Source organism: Sander lucioperca, chromosome 11 (genome assembly GCF_008315115.2).
Source record: "Sander lucioperca isolate FBNREF2018 chromosome 11, SLUC_FBN_1.2, whole genome shotgun sequence".
NCBI classification, from domain to species: Eukaryota; Metazoa; Chordata; class Actinopteri; order Perciformes; family Percidae; genus Sander; species Sander lucioperca.
In genome coordinates this window covers 33996788-34023065 of record NC_050183.1, presented here as the reverse complement: position 1 = coordinate 34023065, position 26278 = coordinate 33996788, and the positions used below count along the sequence as shown (strand labels likewise).

The 26278-nt window shown below is 39.6% G+C and overlaps 2 protein-coding genes across 3 annotated transcripts; both read left to right on the top strand.

Annotated features, from left to right (window-relative positions):
* The first annotated feature begins 514 nt into the window (after positions 1-514).
* Positions 515-7808, top strand: scinla (scinderin like a). 2 transcript variants are annotated; one of them, XM_031318414.2, is made up of 17 exons: positions 515-730; positions 1845-2037; positions 2178-2332; positions 3229-3390; positions 3502-3651; positions 4414-4503; positions 4613-4745; positions 4955-5043; positions 5150-5365; positions 5453-5586; positions 6090-6180; positions 6487-6657; positions 6762-6936; positions 7025-7140; positions 7234-7311; positions 7407-7467; positions 7550-7808. In XM_031318414.2, the coding sequence occupies exons 2-17, from the start codon at positions 1857-1859 to the stop codon at positions 7669-7671; spliced, it is 2124 nt and encodes a 707-aa protein (XP_031174274.1). In that variant the 5' UTR covers positions 515-730; positions 1845-1856; the 3' UTR covers positions 7672-7808. The 2 variants fall into 2 exon arrangements, with proteins under 2 accessions (XP_031174274.1, XP_031174275.1); XM_031318415.2 differs by lacking the exons at positions 515-730; positions 1845-2037; positions 2178-2332; positions 3229-3390; positions 3502-3651 and adding an exon at positions 3684-3754 and having other exon boundaries at positions 4395-4503.
* Positions 7809-8729: 921 nt separating this feature from the next.
* On the top strand, positions 8730-25700 carry zgc:109982 (uncharacterized protein LOC553564 homolog). Its single transcript, XM_036007702.1, is given in 5 exon segments — positions 8730-9133; positions 9301-9334; positions 9336-9472; positions 9534-9627; positions 25532-25700. Coding segments are annotated over 5 exon segments (582 nt in total). The 5' UTR covers positions 8730-8985.
* The last annotated feature ends 578 nt before the right edge of the window (positions 25701-26278 follow it).

Here is a 26278-nt window from a genome sequence, read left to right as displayed (position 1 = left end):
TTCTTGCCATTACAGATCTTCTATGGGGCTTAAGAAGGAAATGATTCAGCAGCTCATATTGGCTCTAGTTTTTATTCTCCTTACACCATGTTATGCATGTTGGTGTGTTATTTTTTTAATAGAAGCAGCCTTTATTTTGTCCAGATGGCTTTCCTGTCACAAATAATTCTGCAGTTTTTCTTTCTGTTGTGCCTTCACAGCAGAGCAAGGCTAGCTTTTGCTCATTATACTAAACTATCTGGCTGATAGCTGTAGACATATCACACAGATACTCCTAAATGTCTATGATCTAAACAAATTACGCCCATTTGCATTTATGATGGCTGCATACACAGAGTGTTAGTGTAGGGTGTTAAAGCATGACAGATTTTATTTGAAATATAAAAAGGAAAGCTTCTTAGCAGTGGGTGTTGATCCACTTCCACTTCTGATCCAGATTCCACTTAAGAGTTTGCCTGTGATCCTGATGGTTTTGCCTTGGTTTTCTTTCGCATATCAGCTCTCAAATTGTTTACTTAATCAAGCATTGTTACATGCGGTTACATATGTTATTTTTGCTGCTCTGGGTTGGGTTGGGATTCCACTGGACACGCCTCTTGTCACCACGCGGATGTCTCTGCAGACTATATAGCAGACCTGAGTGCAGACAGCCTGGGCGGAAACCTGGAAGAGCAGCAGTGCAGCAGTATCAGCTTCTTCTAACCCAGCATCTGTCTTCTGTCCTCACCAGGTAATAGGATATTGTTAATATTCTGCACGTAATGTTATGGAAGGCTATAAAAACTTTCTTTAACTGTTCAGATGGCATGTATGAAATTATAGACCAATTGCTTATTTGACATTTAAAGAAATTCGCCTTAATTATTCATAGCAACAAGTTCTGCTTTGCCTGATTCTGCACAATAGTTAATGCTTTACACAGAGGCATTTTGACAATTATGTAACATAATTTTGAATATATAAGTCGTGATTACACTGTACAGTATAAGGTACATTTTGTCTTTGGCTGTGAGGAGAGGCTTTTCCTGCTCAAAAATACCACAAAACAATTTGCATTGCAGTTTAGCAGTAAGTGCAGAGGCCACTCCCTAGTGATTTTCTCAACACATTCAACTTCTGTAAATTCAGGGTAAGTTACCTGTATTACAGGTTAGGCAACAAATGCTGCTGAGTAAATAAGGGATGGACCTTTTGTTCTTGGATAAATGGAAATGTTTAATGGAAATGGAATAAAGCAACACAATGCACTATTGATAGAACTGTTTTAGTGAATTGTTTAAATACTTTGTGATGTACACCATTTATTTTCCTGAGATTCTCAATATCAAGGTAATAATAAAGAGTGGGGATCCCAGTGTTTGTATAACTTTGAAGAGTTTCTTTTCCTGGTTTTTCTAAACCAAACATGATGAGAATGGTTACCTGATTTGAGTCTTAATGGCAGAATTTAAATCTGTATGAAACTATGTCTGCAATTATCTAATATTTTCTTCATTGAGTTTAGTGAAAATTGCAATTTATTAAATCCAGAGGTCATAAAATTGCTTGTTTTGTTCAAGCAACCCAAAGATAATCAGTTTACAGTCACATCAGAAAAAGAAAAGCTGCAAATCCGCATATTTGAGGAACTGGAACTGGACATTGTTTGACATTTATGCTTGAAAAGTGACTTAAATTTTCAGTTCTTTTTCTGTTAATCAAGAAGTTGATTAATCAGATAATCTTTTCAACCCTGTATGAAAGTACAATCTTACAATCTATCAGCTCTTGTGTTATAAGGTTAGTTACAGTTTCTTGCTGTAGCCTGATAGTTTACTTGTTAATGAAGGCATGTTTCCCCTCAGGCCCTGATCACTATGGCATCACACAAGGAGTTCGCTACTGCAGGGAAGAAGCCCGGCCTTCAGGTGTGGCGGATAGAGAAAATGGATTTGGCACCTGTCCCTACTGAACTCCATGGAGACTTCTTTACTGGAGACTCTTACATAGTGCTTCACACCACTTCTGCTCCTTCTTACAACATTCACTCGTGGATTGGTATTGGACTTATATTCTCTGCTGACACCTAAAATAAACTCTGGCTTATAGAATTAAATTCCCCTCATTTGTTTGTCTATACGCTTTCTTTTTTTACAGTCATTCATTGATTTTTTTTACCGTTATCTGTTATACCACAGGCGAGAAAGCTTCCCAGGATGAGAAAGGGGCTGCTGCCATCTTTATGATGCAACTGGATGACTTCCTGCACGGAGCACCAAGACAGTTCACTGAGTTTCAAAACCAAGAGTCTGTCACCTTCATGGGCTACTTTAAATCTGGCATCAAATACAAGGTAAAAAGTGAAACATGATAGTTAAAATAACATGATAATGCTGGTGGACAATGGCTGCGGGAAAGTCCAGGTATGTTCACGAGCCGAACCAGCCCATGCTGTATGTTCATGTCTTCAGATGTCAATGTGTAGATGTGACAGATGTGAATAGTGGGTGTCTGTAGAGTTGGCCTGTGGTAAATAGTTTAAAACACATTTTTACAGAAATAAAAAAGTTATGACATTTGTCTTTCGTAACCAAGAGAGACAAATTACTTTTATTTGTACCAGACAACAAAAACAAATGAAACCAATGTAATGACCTAAGCATATTTATCTGTCTGAGAAGTAGAACTTGTCACTTGCTTTTTTTGGCAAATGTTTGGAGTCGTGATTGGTTGCTGCTATAGGTTTTCCACTCAAGTTTTCCTTGGGGAGTTTAAACTGTCAAACAAGGCAAGCAGAAACATGCTCTCTAATGCCAAAACATCAGATGAGGAAATGAAATAGGCCACTGGAAAACAGACTATAGCCAGTGTTTTGTTTTAGTATCACAGATGTGGAAAATATGGTGTTGAAATACTAATCCAGATAAACCAGAATCTATACATCTTTAAATGAATAGTTTGACATTTTAGGAAAGCGTGCCGAGAGTTGAGTGTTCAGTCTTTTATATGCCCAGTCAAGCTAACTGGCTGCTGGCTGTAGCTTTATATTTAGTGTAAAGACATGAGAGTGGTATCAATCTTTTTTATTTAACTCTTGGTAACTAAGCAAATAAGCATATTTCCCAAAATGTCAAACAATCTTTACATCTTTAATTAGTAGGCTATGCTTTGAAATCGACAAACAATGCAGTTGTAGTTTAATGTAATAGTTCTAATGCTTTAATCTTCTTGACTTCCCTCCTGTCAAAGGAAGGTGGAGTAGCCTCAGGCTTTGCGCATGTGGTGACCAACGAGGTAGATGTCAAACGCCTGCTGCACGTTAAAGGTCGTCGGACAATCAGAGCCTCGGAGGTGCCCTTTTCCTGGAGTAGCTTCAATAAAGGAGACTGCTTCATCATAGACTTGGGAAAGGTGATCTATCTAGAAGACAGACTACAAAATATGTTAGACTGTGAGATATGTTGCAATGTTTCACCATAACTTTCTTTCCATCTTCTTTTCCTCTGCTCTGTGAAATGCTAGGCTATCTTCCACTGGTCTGGTAGTGAATCCAATTCATTTGAACGCATAAAAACCACCGACCTGGCCAAAGATATCCGCGACAATGAGCGACGGGGTCGTGGTGACTTACACATGATTGAAGAAGGCTCTGAACCAGAAGCTGTCATTGAAGTGAGGCTTTTTTTTTTTACCTTTAAATTTGGACAGCTTTATTCAGGATGCATCTGGCTTTGGCTGCTAGGAAGAATGGATGTGCAAAGTTGCAGTCTGTGAGTGTGTGCTTATTCAACCCAGTCTCACGGCAGTTCGTGAAATGGTCACGTTATTTAATCTATTGATTTATGTTCACAGGGACGTTTTTGTCGTTTTTTTTCCGTGGTGGCCAGCACGAAAATGTAAAGTAATGTATTTCAATGGGAAGCACATTTCGTGATCACAGCACGACTACGGTAGGGAGTAGTATGAAAAACCGAAAATCCGCGTAGAGGTTGGTTGGGGTGGTGGATGGGTCAAATAATACAGGACTTTCACCCGTGGTGGTGGATGGGTCAAACAATAGGCCTACAGGAATTTCACCCAGGAAACCGGGGATTGCGTCCTGCGTGTGGCGTTTTGTTTCCCCGTTGTTTTCCTAATCACAACCGTCCCGTTATTGTCGCGCTGCCCCCACGGCCGTCTCCTGGCATGTGAGGTGTCCTTTCCCCGTTGTTTTTATCCTAAACCCAACCTCCGCCGTCCCGTTGTTGTTGTCGCGTGTCCCCCAGAGACCGCGGATCGTGTCCCGGGGTGTGACGTTTGCTTTCCCCGTTAATCTTTTCGTGCTGGCCACCACGAAAAAAACGAGATAAACGTGTTGTTGTACACAAATCAATAGATTAAAAATAATGTGACAATTATACGAACTGCCGTGAGACCGTGTTGGCTTATTTACAGGTGCTTGGACCCAAGCCCAACCTACCATCAGGAAGCCCTGATGATGTACCCACCGACACGAAGAAGAATAACGTGGCATCTCTCTATTTGGTAAATATGAGCAACTATCAAGCTTTAAATTAATGTTGATAAATGTTACAGTATTTAAAAGATTCAGATTATAAATGTAGATATTTTTTTTTATCTCTCTACTTTTTAGATTTCTGATGCTACCGGCTCCATGACGACAACTTTGGTGGCTGATAAAAACCCCTTCAAACAAAACATGCTCTCACAAAGTGATTGCTACATCTTGGACAATGGAGGAAACAACAAGATTTTTGTCTGGAAAGGTAATGCACCATAACATATATCATTTCTGCAACCTTTTTTTTCTTTGGAGACACTGTTTTGTATCTTTATCAATGTTCAGTCTGCTCATAGCAACACGTTGTTATTCAGCACTCCTTTCCAAGTTATTCCAACTGGGAAAATATGACTAATTTATAGATTTGACCAGAGTTTGTATTCTCTAACCACTATACCACACCCCAAACTGCAGGGCAGAAGGCAAATGCAGATGAGCGCAAAGCAGCAATGACTTCTGCAAACAAGTTCATCAAAGACAAGAATTACCCCCAAAATACTCAGGTAATGTGGCCATGTAGTGAATGTTGCTACCAGAACTTCATTCTTCCTGTCTTGTCTTCCTTTTGGTAAATATGCTTACTCTTCTGTCAATTTCTAACATGAACAGGTCCAGGTAATGCCAGCAGGGAGTGAGACCACCCTGTTTAAGCAGTTCTTCTTCAACTGGTTGGACAAGGATGAGACCACTGGCCCAAGTAAGGCATACACCATCGGTCACATCGCCAAGGTGGTTCAGATTCCCTTTGACTCCTCCAAACTCCATGACAACATCAGCATGGCTGCCCAGCACGGCATGGTGGACGATGGCTCTGGGAAAGTCCAGGTATGTTCATGAGCCGAACCAGCTAATGCTGTATTTTCACGTCTTCAGATATCAATGTTAAGATGTGACAATAGTGGGTGTCTGTAGATTTGGCGTGTGGAAGGAGGTGCTAAAGTACCTGTGGACCCATCCACCTATGGACAGTTCTTTGGAGGTGACTGTTACCTGGTGCTGTACTCCTACAAAGCGGGAGGCAGAGAGAAGCATATCATCTACACCTGGTGAGGGCAACCTTTTCAGCATGGCCAGATTTACCTGTTAGGGGGGACCAGGGCAAAATATTGTTGTTGGGCCTCTATCAACCCCCCCTTTGTTTAGGATTATGCACAATGTGAGCACAAAAAAAAGAAAAATAATAAAGGTCTAAAAACATCTACACAGGGTCCCTCTACAAGACAGGGCCACAGGAGATTAATGCAGGAATCATCTTAGTATTTTATTTTTCTAGTATACACAATTCACACAGAAGCATATTCACACATTCATATAGCTGACTTAACAGTTGTTTTATACAACGTATCTACTAGTATACTAATATATTAGGATGTGCCTTTAAATTATATTTATATAGTATTCAATTAAATCAATTTGCTGTCTAGGAGCTGGGGCTGTTGACTGCTTAAGGTGGTTGGTAAACCAGCGTTGCTTTTCTTTGTAAATATCTACATTGATTTAGCTTGAAACTTCTTGAAAAAGTTCTAAATACATTATGGCTTTGCTGTAGGCAAGGGCGGAAGTGCGCTAAGGATGAACTGGGTGCTTCAGCCTTTCTCACCGTTGACCTGGACAATTCCATGGATGGAGCAGCTACCCAGGTAAGATATTTACTGTGTCAATCTATGGTATTACTCAGGTTTTTCTTTCTAGGAATAGTTTGACATCTTGGGAAATACGCTTGGCGTGAGTTGATGAGAAGATCACTACCACTCTCAACATAAGAGTGGTATTGATCTTCTCAGCTATCTGTCAGCATGAAAGCAAAGTGTGTTTCCAAAAATGAACTGAACTTGAAAGGAACTATTCCTTTATTGACTTACTCCTGCCTTTCAATAGGGTGAACAACTCCTATCACCTCTGTCCTCATCTTATATGTAGGCTAAGCTACTGCTGTGTCTTGGCAGGTTCGTGTCACTCAGGGCCAAGAACCCCCTCATCTTGTGAGTTTGTTTAAGGCCAAGCCTTTGGTTGTCCACCTGGGTGGGACATCCCGCAAGTCTGGCGAGAGCAAGCCTGGCAGCACACGACTCTTCCATATCCGCCAGAGCTCCACCAAAGCCACACGGGCTGTTGAGGTCAGCTTTGTTTATCACATTGAATTTACATAAACTGAACTAAACTCGCTTTATAGTGAGCGATTGATACTATTTTCCCCCTCTTTTGTTTCTCACTGACCCAGGTGGAGCCCACTGCCTCCTCTCTGAACACCAATGATGTGTTTGTGCTGAAGTCGCCTAATTCCCTGTTCCTGTGGAAGGGAAAGGGAGCCACTCCGGAGGAGGTGGCTGCAGCTAAGTATGTTGCCGGCCTGCTTGGAGGAACTGCCACTGAGGTGGAGGAGACCAAGGAGCCAAGTGAGTGTTGAAAAAAAACATTGATTTTAGCAGGATAACAGTGTAAAATATGTCCTGTGGAAAACTGATGTTTACTCCTCATCGTTAGCTGGTTTCTGGGCAGCACTGGGAGGGAAGAAGGACTACCAGACCTCTATTACTCTGCAGAAGACAATCAGGCCTCCACGACTGTTTGGCTGTTCAAACAAGACTGGCAGGCTTATAGTGAGTATCTAAGTTTCCATCTATTTTCATTAAGGGGGGTTAGTTGTTTTATTTAGATTTTTTGATACAGCCACTTTGACTTATCATATTTAGGCGGAGGAAGTGCCCGGTGAGTTCACACAATTAGATCTGGCACCTGATGATGTCATGATTCTGGATACATGGGATCAGGTATGCCGCCTTCACTTTTAATGAAACAATTTAGTGTTTGTTCTCATTATATTGCTGCCTTATCCCTAAATCCTTTGCGTTATTTCTCTCACCAGATCTTTGTTTGGGTTGGAAAGGAAGCCAATGAGACAGAGAAAACTGGATCACTCAAGATTGGTAAGACAAACAGAGCTATTAAAGATAAGCAGAAATTGCAGAAGAGAATTTGTTCACAAATGTATCCTTGTTTTTCATTCAGCCCAAGACTATTTGAATTCAGACCCTTCTGGCCGTCGCGGTATTCCCATCAGCACCATTAAACAGGGGGATGAGCCACTCTCTTTCACCGGCTGGTTCCATGCCTGGGACCCCAAGATGTAGGACAGAGTTGCAGTGCCTGAAAGACGGAATCAAAAGAATTAGTAGAAAATCAACAAAGCAGTAGCATCTGCAAGAAACTTGCAAAGATTCATTACTTGTCATTGGTCTTCAAAGAATAATAAACCTGTAAGATATTGTGTGAGCTTGGAATTTCTGTGTGGGTTTGGAAACAGCTTGGAGATGCATTAAATATTTCACATGCCTTTTTGCAATGATGTACTAAGCACAGAATCCTGTTATTCACACTTACAGTATCATAAAATATATTCAAACCTTTGCTGGGAACGTTTCTGGAATTTTCTTTGCAGCTTGTTTTCATTCTTTCTTAAATGAAATACGGTTTACGATCCAGTGAATAACCATGATGCACTATTTCTCCCAAGTTCAGTGTGGCCTTATTTGTCATGGATGAGGTTGTGAAATTTAAGACGTTACAAATTTATTTCTGTTTGCGACAAAACAAATACAAACAAAAAACGTAAACTTTCCCTTTTTACAGCCTAGTTTGCAAAGACAAATATAGATTGAGAAATTCTGAATTTGAATAAAAAGATGACCTGTTTTGAAGATTGTCTTTTCTTATTGGATTTCTCTATTCAAACAGATCATGCGCTTTTTCCGATGCCTTTTCCCTAATAGCAATAAAAGTGACTTGTAATAATACTATTGGTATATTGGTATTTGATGGCTGCAAAAAAGTGTGCGAGGCACTTTAGGAGTAATAATGAACATTATGCTTTCGGAGATAAATCACTCAAAGTTATGATCTTACAGTTATTTTGTAAATATAAGAATATCATTTAGCAAGGAATTTACCATATTTTTATCATAACTATATTTACCCAAAAAAGGAATTATATTTTCTTAGCAGTGTTGTAGTAAACTCAGTAAACTCTTTTGAGAACAATGTCAACAGTTTTCATTGAAACTGCTTTCTGATAATAGTCCCAATGGGAAATATTCCCAATGGGAAATAGTCCCAATGTTGGATTATCCTGAGCAACTGGGACATTGTTTCTGGAAAAGATGTTGCAGTTGAGTTGAGAACAGCTGATTACCTCTATTGTATTGGTGTAGCAGCAGCAGACACTTAAATCCTAAGAAAATAAAATCAAAACAATCTGCAATGCCACTAGTGGGAAGTTATGTAAATAGTTAAGAAAATATGTTTTTTTAATCTGTGATGGTAGGTGCACTGGCCCTTGTTGCCATGTTCAAAGACAAATTAAGTGTCTGATGTCTCTTGGTGGACTTTAATTCCAAGTAGTAAACAAAAGCTTCAAATTAATTTTGTTTGTTGTAGTCTATGCCACCATGAGGAACCTAAGTAATGGTGAGGCGCTGGTTGAGGCAGCAGGTCGGACTCTGGGCAGGACTCTGGAGATCAAACAGTTGGACGTATGTGAGGACTCCATCGAAGCCTGTGTGAACAGCCTGCCTGAACGCAGGGTGGACATTCTTAGTAAGCCCACACCATTTGGTTCAATGTAGTCAGAAAAATTTTAAATTCTGGAACTGCGGCTACTCACGAGCGTTGGTTCTGCAACTACGCGTATTTTCCCAATACATAACAATTGTACTGTACATGCTTTGATAACAATTCTTGCCACGCATGACTTCATCTCACAGTAAGTAATGCTGGAATGGGCCTGATTGGACCCATCAAGTATCGATGAGAGGAAGACTGTAATGGACACCAACTTCTTAGGGCTTGTGCGGTTGCTGAAGGAAATCCTACATGACATGAAGAAGAGGAAAAGAGGCCATATTGTGGTCATTAGCAGTGTCATGGGCATTCTGGGTTCAGCAGTTGTTTATGGTGACAAAACACTGTCTTATCAGTTTTTCACTCTGTTTTTCAGTAATTTTATTCATTGACGTCTATGCAGCATCCAAGTTTGCTGTGGAAGGCTTTTGCGAAAGGTTAGCAATACAAGCCCTGAGGTTTAATCTCAAGTAAGATACTAATGCTTATATGCTGCATCTGCACAATTCACAGACTACAGCACACTCATTTTATTTTGTATTGGTTTCTCAGTGGGATTCAAATTGTGCTCACAAAGCTGGGATCAGTCAGGCAAACAACAATCCCCTTCAGAACCAACTTGAAAAGGCCTGCAAACCAGCACTTTTCTATGTACACCCATATTGCACAACCAGACCCAGCATTGTCTTACCACTGAGAGGAAAATATGCCAGCCAAAGTATGTCATGGCAAAACAAAAACAAAGCACAACAGGCCCTAATCTGGGGCAAGTCCTAACACAGCATCATTCAGTAACCAATATTTTGGAAACAGCTCTGCAAGGAGGGTTTCAAAAAATGTATGTACACTCTAAAAAGTAATACCTTTGTTTTAAAAGTGAGATAAGAGTTTTCATTGGGCATTATGTGTTTCGTTTACTTCAAGGCTTTTTAAGTAGAATGAACACTGTAACAATATTTTTTATTCATTTTTTTTTTTTTTTATTCATTTATTTCAGGCAGACAATAGTAACAAAAGAAAATTATACAATATATAAATAAAATGATCAATTTCTACCTGAAAGGGAGTGGGAAGAAGATAACTTATTTAATCCCACCCCCAGTTCCCCATTCAGAGCTTACTACATTCAGCTTCACTGTTACTTGTTCAAGGATTATTTTACAAATGAAAGATCATGGTGGCGTTACCACAGGTAACAATAATTATTACATTACAACAAACTGTATACCAACAATATAAAGAAAATGAACAAAACCAACAATGGTAATGGACAATATACCAATAATGGTAAAAGACAAATTAAACCAACAATGGTAAGGAAACATTGAGCACTTATTAACACTATGAGACAACAGCAATTTAAATTAAAGACCCTCATCTCTATATTTTGACCAGACCCGATGTTTATATAACAGTTTGAATCGATTGACAGTTTGGCATTGCTTGTGTTGTAAGTCCAGTTTGTTCCAGAGTTTCACTCCACATACAGACACACAGAAACGTTTACGAGTGTTTTGAGCTCTCGGCAATGAAAAATATCCAAAACCTCTCAAGTCATAAGCTCGCACTGGAGTTATAAAAAAACGTTGTAGGTTAGGCGGTAATAAATTGTTGAATGCTTTGTATAAGACTATTGCTGTACTATATTTTACAAGGTCATCAAATTTTAACAACTTTGACTGCATAAACAGATTATGAGTATGGTCTAAAAAACCAACCTTGTGAATGATCCGCACTGCTCTTTTCTGTAATATAATCAGAGGATTAATTGTGTTCTTGTAAGTATTCCCCCATACTTCAACACAATACGTAAGGTATGGGAGTACCAAGGTGCAGTATAGAGTACGGAGTGCATTTCCATCAAGGTATAATTTTGCTTTATTTATAATTGAGAGGCTTTTTGAAATTTTTGTTTTAATGTGTCTGACATGGGGTTTCCATGACAATTTACTGTCAATTATTACGCCCAAAAATTTAGTCTCACTTACGATTTCAACCTGGGTACCATTAATACTTATTTTCTGTTCGGACATAGCATTGCGATTACCAAACATCATTATCTTAGTTTTGTTTATATTCAAGGATAATTTATTAGTGTCTAACCACTTTTTATTATATTTAGTTCCCTGTTTACCATATGTACAAGGTCATTATAATCATCACTACAGTAGAATATATTAGTGTCATCTGCAAATAGTATGAGTTTCAGATCTTTGGACGTATTAAAAATATCATTTATATACACATTAAACAGTTTTGGCCCCAACACTGACCCCTGGGGGACACCACAAGCAACACCAAGAGTATCTGATAAATACTGACCCATTTTAACAAACTGTACTCTCTCTGTTAAATAACTTTTTAACCAATCCCCAGCCAGCCCCCTAATTCCATATCTTTCCATCTTATTTAGTAGAATTGAGTGATTAATCGTATCAAAGGCTTTTTTTAGATCAATAAAGACACCAACTGCATACTTTTTATGCTCCAGTGCATTAGTAATTTCTTCAATAGCTTCAGTTATTGCCATTGAGGTAGTTCTTTTAGACCTAAAACCATACTGGCCTTCATTAATTATATGATGTTTTTCAAGAAACTTTTCAAGTCGAGAATTGAAAAGCTTCTCTAAAATTTTTGAGAACTGAGGCAAAAGAGAGATTGGTCTGTAGTTTGTAAAAGCGTGTTTGTTTTCATTTTTGAAGAGTGGAATTACTTTAGCGATTTTCATTTTACTTGGAAAGCAGCCAGTCTGGAATGACAAGTTACAAATATAAGTTAGGGGTTTTACAATATTCAGTATAACTTTTTTAACTAATGCCATGTTGATATCATGACAATCAGTGGAGAACTTACTTTTACACATCCGCACAGTTTTTGTTACTTCCTGCTCATTTGTAGGTGAGAGGAAGAAAGACAGGGGATTCCGTTCAATAGATGATTTTACAACTCCATGGTCTGGAATATCAGCAGCCAACTCAGGGCCAACATTAACAAAAAAATTGTTGAACTTATTTACTACATTGTTCATATTATAATCTTCACCATTTTCATCAATGAAGTAATCGGGATATTTCAACTTTGAAGAGCCTTGTTTGATTAGGCTATTCAAAGCATCCCAAGTTCCTTTTATATTATTTTTATTTTCATATAGTTTTTTTTGATAATATAACCGTTTGCTTGTTCTTATGATATCAGTTAATTTATTTTTGTATTTCTTATATCTTTGCTCCACTTCTTTTGTTTTTACTTTGATAAACAATTTGTAGAGATTGTTTTTCTTTTTACAGGCATTGATTATTCCTTTTGTAATCCAAGGGCTTTTTTTATGTTTTTCCTTTACAAAATATTCTTTCACCGGGCAGTGTTTATTATGCAGGGAAGTGAAGATATCTAGAAAATTACAATAAGCACTGTCCACATTTGGTTCTCTGTATACTGAAGTCCAATCCTGGAGCGCCAAACTACTATTTAGGGCACGGATCGTTTCCTCAGTTGTTATTCGTTTAGAGATTTTTACCATAGCGTCTTTTGTTTTTTTGAGATTACAGTCATACAAAGTAAAAACAGGTAAGTGGTCAGTGATATCACATATAAATAGGCCACTTGTGATTTGATTCCCCATGATGTTAGTAAAAATGTTATCAATGATTGTGGCACTGTGTGACGTTATTCTGCTCGGTTTTGTTATAGTTGGATACAGAGACAAGCTGTACATTGTATCAATGAAGTCATCAACGGTTTTTAGCTTAGTTGGATTTAACAAATCAATGTTAAAATCACCACAGATAAATACATTTTTTTGGTTCACAGTGGAAAACAGTTTATCCATCCACTCATTGAAAGTTTCTATACTTGACCCAGGTGCCCGGTACACACAACTCATGAGGATATTAGTCTTTTTATCATTTAGAATTTCTACTGTTAAGCATTCAAACAATCCATCCACAGCTATGGCCATATTTGTTAAGACATTAAATTTAACAGATTTATGAATGTATAAAGCAACCCCCCCTCCTATTTTATTTTTTCTATTTGTATATCTTAATTCATAGCCATCAAGACAAAAATCAATACCTTTATCATCGTTGAACCAGGTTTCAGTTATTGCAATAATGCTAAATGAATGAGTGAAATGCTTCAAGTAATCTTTGATGGCCTCAAAGTTAGCGTACATGCTTCGACTATTGAAATGTATTATTGACAGGTTATCTTCTGATTTTACACTGTTTTCATATTGTTCTTGGGTAAAATAATTACAGTTTCTAACGATTGAAGAGAGAAAATTATTATCAGGGTCTATCTCAGTATCTGTCTCTGTTGTGGTGTTCTCATGATACTCACTGGTTTCCAGTTCCATTTGTTGTTGTTGCAAGATATTCTGTAACATGTCCATATCAATGCTTGGTGTAGTCCGGGTTCTTGGTGTGTTCAGCATTGTGATGGTGTAGAGTGTCAAAAGCTACCTTACCAGGTGCTATCAGTACTTCTCAAGATCTTCCATCTTCTTTATCACCAATACTTTTGCTTCCTCCGGCGAACCATTAAGTTTGATGAAGATCTTACAGTTTGTTACCCAGGTTTGTTGAATCTTGCCTTGCTTTTTAAGTTGTCGTGCAATCCTTGCGATGTCCGCATTTTTCCGTGTCAAGTGTTCATTTATGAAAATATTTGTGCCTTTCAGTTTGCGTCCTTGTTTCAAAAGTGCTATTTTTCTTTTTCGATTTGTGAACCTCATGATGACCGCTGGTGGTCTCTCGTTCCTTGTGGGCAGTGGGTGACACGCCTCGATGTGCTCCAGGTCCAACTCTATCCCCGCGCTCCGGAGGTAGGATGCCACCTGTTGCTCCACCGACTGCGCCTCCTGGTCGCTCCGCTCCTCGCTGTCCGTGGCCACCGCACGCGCGTAGGAGCGCGGCCTGATCTTGATGCCGGTTATGACCACATCATTCATACGGGAGTATTGCTCCAGCTCATCCACTCGCCGCTCGAGATCCAAAATACGCTGTGTTTTTTCCGTGTTCTGGAGGCGTAGTTGCTTCACCTCTTCCATTAGCCCCAGAAGCTGCTCCTGCTGCGTTCTGACCGCACTCACATCTCCACATAAGGACTGGAGAGAGAGCTTTATCTCCTCGAACTCCTCCCATGTCGGCTTCTTCGGTGGGGGCATCCTGGTGTTCTGGTTTTCTTTTTTCTTTTCTTTTTTTTTTTTTTTTTTCTTTAGCTGCAAAACGAAAAATCACGACGGTACTGTGGGCGCCGCCATGACAGTCCTCACACGTGACAGTCCTCACACGTCACACTATGTAACGTGAACCCAGCAAAATCAAGTTGAGTTAACTAATATTACTGATATTATTTAGTTAGATAAACTTAATTTTCTTAGTAAACGTAACTCACTTTTACATGATATTAAACAATTAAAATGAGTATGGCTTACTTGTAGCAACCTATAATTTAAGTTGCATTAAGTTAATTTATAAGTAAAATTAACCTAATCACACGTGTGAATGAACGTCATTATAATGAGTCCAGGCTACAACTTCTGGTAAATCAATGATGCTGCATTAACAGCTATAAAAATGCATATCTATATCCTAAGCACTACGTTTTGATTGTTAAATCCTCTCTTATCATTAAGAATGTCATATTAAGAAGAACAACATGGAAGGACAGATTTAAGATTATAAAATGTATTTATCTCTAAACAACCCATTGTTTCAAAATTTGTAATTCTAACAGTACAATTTACTACTGGTACTATTACAAAAAGGCCATACATGTGAACATTACCTGCAATAAAAGGTAATTGTGAGACATAATGTCACATTAAAATTGCAATAACAATTTTTAAAACATTTGTAAAGAACTGCTGAATTACACGCAGTATGTGTATGTACCTCAGGTATTGACTAGTAAACAGTTAGTCAGTTTTCATTTAAGGCACATTAGAATGAACACAAAAGGGAAATGCCAACTGAAATTCTATTACCTGAGAAACTTGCCAAAAGACATCGTTTTCATCATGTAGCATGACAAATTGAACAGTTACAGTTATATGACTGAAAAGGAAAAATCTGATTTTGCCATTGAGTTTTGGTGAAGAGATTTTTTTTTAAATGTAAATAGTATAAACTAAATAGTATGAAATAGAACAAGTTGAACTTCAGACAATATATCACCCTGAACATTTCAAATTATGCCATTATGCTAAAGTATGTGTAGTCTCACCTACCAAGGTGAGAGAAGTGACAAGAAGTCATCTAAGACAACCTGTTGAGGAGATTTGTGTATTTAGATGATGGTTTAGGGCGCATGGGGTCTATTCCAACAAAGAGCCTTTGGTACGTCTCAAATGTGTGCTGCATCTTTGGTGGATATTTCATATCCAGGCAATAAGCAAGTCCAAGCAGTAGGCAGCATGCTTGTGACAAGTTGTTAATACCTCTGACCACTGGATGTCCTTCGATGACTATGCCAATGGCATTGGGCAGATGGCACATGTAAACTTTCATTGTGCAACCACTGAGTTCGGCGTACACCTCGGTTTCATCACGACTCTATAGGTGGAGACAAAAAAGAGTTTGGTTAGAGAAACAGGTAATGAGATAATAATAACAGGCTCGCTCTACGTTATCCCACTTATTCCACAGCTTATAACAGGGCTACTCATAGAGGTTACTCGGTCTGGACGGTTAACTTTACCACTGATGAGCATGACTCTCTGGAGGAAGCCAGGTCACACTGATGAGCTAACAATGGAGCTAACTAATGCTCTGTTAGCTTTTTCCCTTAGAGCTCCGTATGAGCACAAATATTGATTTTAAAAAACGATTTATTTGTTTAAAAACAGTCAGCCCTTCTATAATCAGAACTCCATGGCAACGATCTGTTATACTTGGTAATGGTCTGTTATATAGAAATAGCAGATCTTAGAATGAACTGATTGACCAATAAAAATCAAGTATTCAACCAAGCCTTGTTGCAGTAATATTTTTGGAACACTATATTTAAAGTTTGTTTAGCTTCAAATCATATTGCATTCAAGTGTCTGATTAACCAAAGTTGAAGACTACATTACCAGTGTCCCAGTCACATGTAAGCTACACATCAAAGTTTTCCTGTGCTCCAACCGTGCTGTGTTGGCCAATCATAATTTCTCATAACATTACTAATGCCTGTTTATCACTTATCTACAGTGTGTAAATATATAGTTTTATAGCAATGATAATCCCTATTAAATCTTCATAATATCAATAGATTGAGAGGTGATCAGTTAGACTGTTAGTCTTACAGACACACAAAGCTTTTTGCCTTACACATATGTGGTGGTCACTGATCAGTTGTCTTGGCTCTCCCCCATGTACTCAATCAGACATCTCAGAATTACCTCCCGTCTTTACTCCACAGAGGCAGATGGATCCTATCAAAAATGTAAACCTGTTCAAACTTCACTGCCTGATGACACCAGCACAACTCACACACCTGTATTTCCACTATTTATTCCACTGCAGTATTACAGACTTAGCATTCTTTAAAGCTGTAGTTCTTGACTCAGGCTACTTTATAAGGCTATATAAATTTTTGATTCCAGGATTTAAATCGCTATATGAAATACTGTCTTCTCTTGAAAGCTGAAGACAGAGATCCAGCCTGATCGATGGTGCTGTAACTGCCCCTGCACCCTTATAGCCTTGAGGATGGGATTGTCTATTAAAGCTGTTATACAAAGTTGGCAAAAATATTTGCAATACAACTAATATAAGAATTCTGCACCTCTTTCCGTGTGTGGATCCCCCATCCCAGGGTCAGCTACTACCGCAAATAGGCCATTTACGCACAAAACGGAAAAACGTCAAGGAGGCGTAAACCCAGTTCCGTTGTATGCTTTGTTGATGGAGAAATGGCAGCTAGAGTGTTCTCGACTAGCCTGACTTGTCTTCCGAAGTTTACCAGCGCCGATGTGGTGAAGAGTGTGGAGATACATTCGTCCACTAAAAGGAACAAACTGGACAAGGGATATAAATTCTTCAACGAAGAGTTTATCCACAATTACCAAGGTAAGTAAAGCAGAAATTGCTATAGCTAGCTTTAGCCATATCTCCGGTTATAACTCTGTTAACGTTAACTGTAAAGTAAGTAATGGTAAATCTTAAGTGTTGTGAATTTGTAATATAAGTTATAACACATCGCAGTGAAGATGTCGTGTGTATGTCTAAGTGAGATGGCATGAGATAACATAACAACCAGTAATTTGGTGAAGCTGTACTAGGTAAATGTGAAATGTTAGACATTGTGTTGTGACTTAACGTTAATGTTACAAAGTGAAGTTGTGTATTTCTATGTGAGATAACACGTAATGTTTTCTTGTTGCATGCGGTTATAGTATCAAATATATACTCCAGGGACAGGTTGTAGTGAGAGGTAGATGCTTCAGGTCAATGAGGAAGAGGGATGAGCCTCACAAACTGGAGGTTTGAGACAGAATGCCAGTTGGCAAAAGGTCAAAAGTTGCCCGTTCTTGTGTGTTCACTCTTCTTGCTGCGGTTGCGGCCTTTCTTCACTTACTATTTCTTTACTGAAAGTAGGGTGACCAGACGTCCTCTTTTTCCCAGACATACCTACCTAAATAATGCGTCTAAATCGTCCGGGATTTTGTTCTACCTTAGCAGGGGACATGACTGAACTGCTGTGTCCCAGAACAATCTCACGTCCAGGTTGAACTAAATTGCTCGCGGAGTACTCGTCACACAGATATAAAAAAATAACATTGAACTTACATGAAATGTAATCATATTTGCATTCTGTACACAGCTTTGCACACCCATTACTTTCGATGAAATATCTCACAAACTCTTCACTCACTTCACTCCTCTTTTTTACCACCTCAAATCAACTTCACCCTACTGAAAGTTACAGTTTCATGTTATTATGAACATTGGTGTAACAGCATAAGTATGACTTCAGTGTAACCTATTTAATTTGTTATTGTGTCTAGATATCACTGGAAGCAGAAAGTGCCAATCTGAAAGCTTTCTCCTGCAGTTGAGCAGCTGGTAAAGGATTCTGCAATCACATAGTTGCCATCCTGTACCGCACATTATTCACAGCTGGGTCTGCAGGCTGTTCCACTCCCCCTGGCCTCCACAAGCGGCTTGCAAAGATGGCACAGACCAAAAACACAGGTGGGTTTGTGATAAACATGTCATTATGATTTAAGAACCGATGCGTATCTATAACAACTGTAAATTATTTTAAAAACACCCCCAGTAGTGACTACAGACTGTAACTGCTTTTTGTCTTTTACTTTTAAGGGAATCCATCCTGAACCTGTTAGTGAGCTGGTGGTGCAAAAGCCAAAAACAGTGGGCAAGAACGGTCTGAGGTCCACACTGTACAAGGCATATACAGGTGATTAATTTGTTAACTGATTGTTGCTTTGTGAGAGTAAGTTACGTTTTTTTTTAATGTTATGAAACATCATTATTAATTCAAGACCATTTCCATTTGTGATCGCCCGATGTTGGAATGATCTGCCAAGTGCCACCAGAGCAGGGGATGCCCCTCTCTGTCTTCAAAAAAGTTGTGAAGACGCATCTCTTCCAAGGATACCTCCTTTCCTATCACTTTTTTTGACAACCTGACACGCATGACGCACACTTACCATGCTCTTCCTTCTTTTCCCTCCCTCCTCTCCACCTCCATCTCTTTCCTCCTCTACTACTTTCTCATCCTACCACACTTTTACTAGTACTTATAATGTAGACACTCTATTCTCTAGTACAAGTATTGACAGATACAATGAATAAAATGTAAATGTAAATGTAGTTAAGCACTCATGTCTAACTTTTCTTTTGTGTGACCAATAATCTTGTGTATCTCTTTGCTCTTTTGTCTAGGACCACTGCCAGATCCATATATGATGGTATCTGGAAGCAAATTAAGCCACGTGCAGCCCCAGCCTCTCATGACTGTTGTATTGGATGGGGTTTCTGAGATGGAGCTGACGCCATTTAAATTTGGGTCTGTCCCTCGTGGATCCCCCATGTCCTATCACTGTCCACCCAAGAAGTCCAGTGACCTCATCCTACACCACATGGCTCCAGAATTTCCTTCTGAACACTTTTTTTTTCCCAGGTTGCATTTCGTCCCGACCCTACATCAGTTAATGCATCTCCAGTCTCTTGAAGTGTCACCGCAGCTGTCCAGTGAGATAGCAAAAGAAACTCAGCAGCAGTCCAAATGTCCTGCGTGGACACAGCTATGGCGACCAAGGCTGACTGCCAGTCGTTTTTGGGATGCTTGTTGTAGTAGGGCGTGTCATGCAGAGCAGGAGTCTGCAGCTATTCAGATGATCAGAGGCTCCACAAAGCAAACAGCTGCAATGAAGCGTGGTCTGCTGGTGGAGCCTGAAGTGCTGGCAAACTATGCTGAACTGATGCGAATTAATGTGCTACCAGCAGGAGTCGTCATTCACCCTGACGCACCACATTTGATGTTTAAGAATATGTGGGAACACTAAATTATTTACATACTATTTACACATTATATATACATTATTTACATACAAAACATGAATTCATTCACTCTTCAAGACAAAAAGGTCCTTGATAATTTGCTACAACACAGCAGTTAAGCCAGATCTGATACACACTGCCTGTTAGGCCTACTGCTGCTAGGTAGCTCTCTCTCTCTGCTCTCCCCCTCCCCTCTGTCTGTTCTTAATTGCAGGAGTGAAGTCTGGTGTGCAGGAGTCAGGGTTCCAGCTGCAGCTCATTCACCATAATCACCTCAGCCTTAAATACCCGGTCAAACTTGCCACTCATCGTCAGATCATAGTCAAGACGACCATATAATTTTGGAACCTGACTCCTGACTCCTGACACCACCATCCTGCTTTCCACTACTGGACCTCACATTTGGACTCACCACGGACAGTACAGTACCACTCCTGCTCAGAACCCTGGATCTGTTACCCTCCCTGTAGACCTGGACTTGTTCTTCCCCTATTTTTGGAAACCTGGACAATTTAACATTGAAATAAACCTGTTAAACCTTCTCTGGCTCGGTGTAGTTGTCTGCATTTGGGTTCAAATTCAGTTTAAATCGTAACACTGCCAGTCAGTGTGAGTGGCACGGGAGAGTCCTAGATTTGAAAGGACTTTACCCTACCGATCACTCTCTCCACTATAATCCTGTGGCGGGCAATGGCTTGGGTTTGTTCCCTTTCCTCCTTGCTGAATTGAGCTGAACGCTTAAAAGGTGGAATGATGAGCTTAGCTCCAACGTCAGCAAGGAGGTCTTTAATGAGGAACCCTTTGTCCGCCATGATATCGTCTCCTGGCTCCAGCAAGGGAAGGACTCCACTGATCCTGGTGATCTCCTTATCTGAGATGCACCCAGTATACAGGGGTGAGACAAATGTCATCAAACCATTGGGAGCAACTCCAATCAGCCCTTTCAATGTCGTCCTGTTTTTGTAGTTTGAAAATGTTTCTGACTGTAAGGTCAGGGATGAGGCTGTCTCCAGGGCAAGTTCTGTGCAGTCCAGTATCACTCTGACATTGGGACAATACCTCTGGAATTGAAGGGGCATAGTGGACTTAACCTTTTCCCTGCTTATTCAGATGGGAAGTGAGCCCAGCATCATAAAAAGATAATTGGCCCAGGTGATGGTAACCCTGCTGACCCTGGCAATACTCACATTAAACATGTCTGCAATGAGCTGCTCCTTTATGCCAACAGCAACCCGCATGGAGTACATCAAGAACTCATCTATTAATGGCATAATGCGTGGTGGGCTGGGATCCTGGCAGCCTTCCTCACCTGCTCTGTTTGCTTTGGTCCAGTACACCAGTCTAAGGGCAGATGGTGCAATCGACTCCCAAAAAATAGTAAAAACTCGTTGGATGGAAATTTGGTGTAGAAACGAATTTGGTCGTCCGATGAACAGTATCGGCTGAAGAGAGTAGGTGGTGGTAGTTCAGTGTTTTGCAACATGGCTTCTAAGTCATGGATATAATCCAAAGCCTCATCCAGAGCACCTGTAAAGATAAAGAAATTAAATTGTCTTAACACAACACAGGACAGTAATCATGTCGTGTCAACTCTTTAATGACATCACTGCAGAAAGAATGCAATTCAGAGCATGCCCCCTACAGCTAGACAGCATGATTGACACAGGAGGGAGCGGGAGACACACAGACACTCACACGCGCTCAGACCGGGAAAACAGGGGGAACACTGGGGACAGTCTAACAGGGGGTAAATATCCTCGGCGCTAGAAGTCAGCAACATTTAAATGTCGCGCGAGCATCTTGCTACAGTATCGTTTAGGGCTGAACGATTTTTGAAAATAATCTAATTGCGATTTTTTTCAAAAATATTGCGATTTAATATGCGATTATTTTTTAAGCTCTTTGTCTTCTGAATTTTTCAACAAAGACAAGCAATAAATCATTCTATAGTATGAACAACACAAGATTAGATAGATTAAACAAACTGTTCTTTCCTGGAGGCCAGGCCTGTATGTGATGATGAAATTACGTGAATCATGAATTTATATGAATGACATCTTTTATTTAATTACTTCAATCACAGTAGTATATTGAGCACTGACCAAGCCTGGTGAAAACATTCATATGAAAGTCAGAAACAAATCACAGAAACTAAAGTGCAGATTGCAGAAATATAAAAACAAATATGTGGCTTTACCACACTTAGTAGTATTTAGATTATTTAATTATTATTTACTGTAATTAACTGTAAACATGTGGATTGCACTTTTTAAACACTGTCTTTGAACTTTACTAGACAGTTAAGTAAAAATATAGTATATACAGTATATACAATGGTGTATTTCTTTTTTACAGTGCACACAGAGGAGCTGCCTCCAGCCCCTCCCTCCCTTCATGAAGTTGCGTGCATGACATCGTCAATGTTGCACTCAGAGACAGAGAGGCTATCGTTACGTTAGCAGTAGCATGCTGCTGCAGGTCTTGTCGTGAGATTAACTGTACTAATAAAACCGTTGAAACAACGCGGCCACGCTGCTGTGAAAGCTCCCCGAACGTCATTTATCAGAGTCCGGTTGTTACCCCTCCCCGCGGCAGTGTCCTCCGCTCCATATCTTTATAACAGAGCTAGCTAACTGGAGCTAACCGCTAATCAGAGCTAATCGTTGCTAACCGAGCCTTCAGTTCTGCATGCCTGTATCCATTAACTGCATGTATGGACTCGAGCCTGAAAAAAATCCTTCATTTTATAAAATGGCTTTAAAAGTTTTAAACTACAACTCAGAGTTGTTTGAATGACAGAAATCTGCTCAAGGTACGGTGTAGCGTTAGCATGCTAAGTTGATGCTTTCTCTGTGGAGTGCAGACTGATTTGCTCTCGCGAGGCACATGACCAAATCGCAGCCTTTGCGATTAGGAAATCGTGTTTTAACACATCGCAATATTATTGCAAATGCAATTAATCGTTCAGCCCTAGTAATGTTACATTTGAAATTCGTCAACAGACTATGTTACAGAGTTACAGATGTAGGCTAACGTTAGTTGAATTTCGTGAACAGTTTATGTTATAGACAAATGAAGTTGTTCAGTTAGAAATGCATTTATCCATTAACGGTACACATAGTTGACTAGCGTTAACTTACTAAACACATTATGACAAATCTTACCTGCAGGTGGGTGTGTCACGTAGTCATGATCCATCCTTACTGCCTTAGCCACTATGTCGCTATCTTCACAGCATAGCTGGATAGACTGGCGTTTGAAGGTTCTGTCATATACTGACTCCCTTCTCAAAGGAGCAGTAAAATTGTTGCAAGGGAATAGGCTTGGGACAACACCACTCTTCAGGCGGCAAACGACGCAGCCACCAATGTAATCATCCGGAGCGAAGTGCCGGCTGCAGACATAGGTGCTACCTCTTATTATATTAAAACTGTTCCCCCCCCCAGGCGCCCAGATAGCTCAGTTGGTAGAGCGGACGCCCATATATAGAGGTTTACTCCTTGACGCAGCGGGCCGGGTTCAACTCCCTTTGCTGCATGTCATTCCACCCTCTTTCTCCCCTTTCATGTCTTTAGCTGTCCTGTCAATTAAAGGCCTAAAATGCCCAAAAAATAATAATAATTTAAAAAAAAAAACTGTTCCCTTCCTCTCTTCGGATCGCCTGTATCCATTTGGGTTTCAGGTTTGGATCCACAGGAAAAGAATTAAATGAAAGGTAGGGCTGTTTTTGGGTGGAAGACGAACAGCCTGGAACACAACAGTAACTGCGACCCTCAGACTCTGCCATTTTTCGTATCTGCCGCTACGATAACAGGAAGTTCAAATACACTTCGTTGATGTATTTCCAATCGCAAAAATGCAGAAGTGCGTAAAAGGCCTATAGAATCTAATTCTGTTGGAAACACTGAGCCTGTCTTGTATTGAATCTCAGTTAAATCAGCTTGGCTTAGCCTACATTGAATATCGCCGCTTCGGGTGTCTGTTTTCAGTTAACTCTAGCGTTAGAATGCGTTAAACACAGTGACAGCCCCGACTGCCGAGGTAACTTACAGGACCACTGGGCAGCTAACTTAGTTTGCCGTGCATGCAGGTCCGTTTTGCACATTAACGTTAACTGCCGAACAGGACCTCTAGTGTGTCCGCCCAGGTCAAATAGACACTTCAGACGCATCAGGGGGAAAGTGATAACTACTTGTTTTTTATAACCTTTCGTGTATACAGTGCAGGGCTCCAGACTAACTTTTTTCACTAGGAGCACAGTGGCCCCCAACTGCAAATTTTAGGGGCGCAACCAGAAAATTTAGGGGCACACACTGTAAATCAACATGCTAACTAAATATTCACATTTCTACTAATTTCCACTGTATTACTAATAAATACTTTGATAATAGATGCAGAAATTACAATGTGCTGTTTCAAATTCAGTGTCACTTTTGAAGATGCAACATAGAAGGTATAATATATATATTTTTTTAAATATATATATATATATATATATATATTTATCAGCTCTAGTCTACAATTACAATGAATTCAACTTAAAATTAAATATGCATTGTTTAGGCTACTACTGAACAGATATCTGTACCGATACCTGAAATTCGGTTCCGTTACCCAACGGTACCTTTTTTTTTGGTACTTTCCCTCTATAATTACAAAACAATTATTTGAGTTGTAAAAATTATTGTCAAACCTATTTATCCTATGTACTTAGAACATGATGTTATTTTATTAGAATATGTTACATTATAAAGAAATTAAACAAAAATAAAAATAAAACCCCTCCCTCTCTCCTCCCAAACCCATCCCTACAACCTATTAAATTGAATATTTATTCATTTCTTACTCACTGTAACTTTTATTCTGTATTTGTATATTCATTTTTAGCCTGTTTTATTTTCATGACCATTTTTAATTGCTCTTTAATGTTTCATGTAAAGCACTTTGAATTGCCTTGTTGCTGTAGAAATAAAGTTGCCTTGCCTTACCACCTCAGCCTGTCAGTCAGTCACCAGGGCACAGAAACCACTGTTGTGCCTGCTTATGAAGTGTAAAGTCAACAGCACCGCGACCGCTTTCGGCTCTCCATTAATATCATATTGCAGCAAACGCTGTCTGCGTGAAGTTTTGAAAAACTGTAACCACACTTGAAACCACTTTATCGGCATTTCCGTGACTCACTGTGACTTCAACAAAACTGCAGAGCCGACGTAGTTTGCACCGTCCGCATTTATGCGTGTGTGCGAGTGTGTGTGTTTGTGTCAGAGCTCCGCTCTCTGTCAATTTTCAGAGAGGACAGATAAGCTTGAGCTTACGCGGTCTCAGGTACCGAAATTTCGACGTTTAACGTGTAAAAAAGGGTACATTTACTGGTCGCACATGTGCGAATGGATGTAAATTCAGACGCACACTGTCAAATTTTGGTCGCAAAATGCTACCATTTGGTCCCAGTCTGGAGCCCTGATACAGCAATCACAGACATAACTACTCACATAGATTGTGTATATCAAATCACTTTTATAACACTTCATGTAGGCTACACAATAATCACGTAGCCTAGTAGCCTAATAACTACTGAAACTTTGATAGTTTTATTTAAAATATATTGTGTATATACTGACACATTGTAAAGGCAAGGTATATTGATACGTTTTAAGATAAAACAGATCAAATAAATTAGATCACAACTATTTAAAATATATATATTAAACCTACATGGAGGGTGTAGCACGTATTACAGTGTATATTATAACAGTAAAAGCTTTGTAGCATTTAGTTACCTTTGTATGCGGCTTTTCAGCTTTCTATTGGGAGGGATATGATTATGCTTGTACTGTACTTCTCGTTTTTCTTTCCTCAGTATCAGCCTGATAGAGCCAGACCCAGCGATAACAGAGTTTGAGCGTAAAGTTTATGAGGAGGGCTTGAAGACTGATCTCAGCAAATCTGACAAAGTTACTGCTGACATGTTCACAAACATCTACTTGAAGAACTACAATCAAATCCTTATAACCAGGCTTCAAACATAACTTTTTCATCCACCGTGAACGTTCAAATATTACCAGCCATTCAATAGATTACCATCAGGTTCTTTGGCTGGTGAGTGAAGCAAATCTACCAGCCACTTGCATTTTTCATCAGCATTTGGCTGGTAAACGGTGCTAATTTTGAACCCTGCTTATAACCCTTGGACAGACTGCTGACAGCAGAGGTATTGTTCGTCCAAACATTCTTCACCTTGTCATTTGTTTTGTCATAACACTACAACTGAGATGAATTGCTGTGCATTGCCTGCACCTGGTTTATGTTTGCTCTGTGTTTTTCTTCCTAGCATACTCTCAAGATCATCACCATGGAGAATCCCCCTTTTTGTCATCAGACAAACGCGCTTTACACCCCTATGACCACACTTAAATATGTTGATCCCAATGACGACCTCCCAATTGACACATTTTAAAAAGTGGTGTTTGAACACGACAAGGTCTTCAATGCCAGTCTGAACTTCCTCAAACTTCTGCCTTGGAGAAGTAGAAAGACCTTTAGTGTTACGGAACGGCACAGGAGGTGGAACCCAAAAGCAGACGAAAAACACAATAATCAAGATTAA